At 39.3% G+C, this 2,249-nt stretch overlaps 1 protein-coding gene across 1 annotated transcript; it reads right to left on the bottom strand.

Annotated features, from left to right (window-relative positions):
- Nucleotides 1-1,045: 1,045 nt before the first annotated feature.
- LOC131831989 (chromobox protein homolog 3-like) lies at nt 1,046-1,749 on the bottom strand. Its single transcript, XM_059174467.1, has one exon. The coding sequence runs from the start codon at nt 1,698-1,700 to the stop codon at nt 1,149-1,151; it is 552 nt and encodes a 183-aa protein (XP_059030450.1). The 5' UTR covers nt 1,701-1,749; the 3' UTR covers nt 1,046-1,148.
- Nucleotides 1,750-2,249: the final 500 nt, after the last annotated feature.

The following is a 2,249-nucleotide window of genomic DNA, read 5'->3' as shown; positions in this document are numbered from 1 at the left end:
CTGTTGGTGGGAATGCAAGCTGGTGCAGCCACTCTGGAAAACAGCATGGAGGTTCCTCAAAATGTTGAAAATAGAACTGCCCTATGACCCAGCAATTGCACTACTGGGTATTTACCCTAAAGATACAAACGTAGTGATCCAAAGGGGCACGTGCACCCGAATGTTTATAGCAGCAATGTCCACAATAGCCAAACTATGGAAAGAACCTAGATGTCCATCAACAGATGAATGGATCAAGAAGATGTGGTATATATACACAATGGAATACTATGCAGCCATCAAAAGAAATGAAATCTTGCCATTTGAGACAACATGGATGGAACTAGAGCGTATCATGCTTAGCGAAATAAGTCAGGCGGAGAAAGACAACTATCATATGATCTCCCTGATATGAGGAAGTGGTGATGCAACATGGGGGCTTAAGTGGGTAGGAGAAGAATAAATGAAACAAGATGGGATTGGGAGGGAGACAAACCATAAGTGACTCTTAATTTCACAAAACAAATTGAGGGTTGCTGGGGGGAGGGGGTTTGGGAGAAGGGGGTGGGATTATGGACATTGGGGAGGGTATGTGCTTTGGTGAGTGCTGTGAAGTGTGTAAACCTGGTGATTCACAGACCTGTACCCCTGGGGATAAAAATATATGTTACAAAAAATAAAAAATTAAACAATATATATATAAATAAATAAATAAAATTTTTTTTTGAAAAAAGCATGTTGAAATGTATTAGAATCATTACCTGTACAAAAAAAAAAAAAAATTAAAATATAACCTGAAACTGTTCAAGTTCAGAAACGCTAGTCAAGTCCTTTTCTCTTGCCAGGAGAATGCCATCATCAGAGGGCTCTGGGTCATCAGCCAAGGAGGGGTGGAAAGAGAGACAGAAGCAGTAGCAGGTCCTTCACCAGACAGAGGCCTTGGACGTTTTTTTTTTTTTTAAGGAAGCAACTACAGAAAGCTTTTATTTGTTTAAAGTAACCAGTGCTATAGATGCAAAAACCCCAACAACTCCCCCAATACTACTTCAAAACAAACATATCAAACTTGATTTTCATTAGAATGTTATTTCTTCACACTAATAAATCAAAAAACAAAGACCCAGATTTTATATATATATATAAATATATATAAAAAGCAATGCAAACAATTATTGAGCTTCATCTTCTGGACAAGAATGCCAAGTTAGTCTCTCTTCATAAAAAGCAATTACAATTTGAGGACACTTCATGTTTGCCTCTTTTGCCAGCACCAAGTCTGCCTCATCTGAATCTTTCCATTTCATGAGAAACATTAACTCTCCACTGCTGTCTGTGGCACCAATTATTCGTTCAGGATCAAGACCTCTGGCAAAGCCTCTTGGTTTATCAGCAGCATCTCTTTTCTTCTTTGATTTGCTATCATCAGATTCACTGTCAGATAAAGATTTTCTTTTTGTACCATCTTTTTCTTTACCAGCTTTTTGAGAGTTAAGAAATGCTTCAATTAACTCTGGACAATCTAGATTTTCTTCAGGCTCCCAAGTATTGTCAGCATCTGTAAAACCCTTCCACTTCAGGAAATACTCCACCTTCCCATTCACTACACGTCGGTCCAGTACTTTTTCCACCACAAATTCTTCAGGCTCTGCCTCTTCTACTTTTTTACTCTTTCCATTCTGTTTCTTTTCCATTTTTTGCAATGTAGTTTTATTGGAGGCCATTTTTTATTGCAGACTTGAAGAGCTATTACGTTCGCGGCGTGGCGCCTGGTGGTCCCCGGAGGGGAGGGAGAGGAAGACAAACCATAAGTGACTCTTAATCTTACAAAACAAACTGAGGGTTGCTGGGGGGAGGGAGGTTGGGAGGCGGGGTGGGGTTATGGACATTGGGGAGGGTATGTGCTTTGGTGAGTGCTGATTCACAGACCTGTACCCCTGGGGATAAAAATACATGTTTATAAAAAATAAAAAATTAAAAAAATATATGGAGTAAAATGAGTGTTCCTTAAACATGTTGTACAACTGAGAGTATACCAGGGCAAGTCTCAAGCTATTGTTTCAAGTAAGCTGAATTCAACAAATATTTACAGGACTAGCTATGTACTACTAAGTTCGTGAAGCAAACATGCAGGATGTTTTATAAGAGAAAGATTTGGGAAGTGACAGCCTCTGCTTCAGTCCCTTGTCTGTAACAGATTCACTGGGATGATACTGAGTTAGTAGCTGATTCTGTTTCCGTTACCACACCTAAAAAGGAAGTTTTTACTCCAG

Source organism: Mustela lutreola, chromosome 5 (assembly GCF_030435805.1).
Source record: "Mustela lutreola isolate mMusLut2 chromosome 5, mMusLut2.pri, whole genome shotgun sequence".
Classification (NCBI taxonomy): domain Eukaryota; kingdom Metazoa; phylum Chordata; class Mammalia; order Carnivora; family Mustelidae; genus Mustela; species Mustela lutreola.
This window is presented reverse-complemented; position numbering and strand designations above follow the sequence as displayed.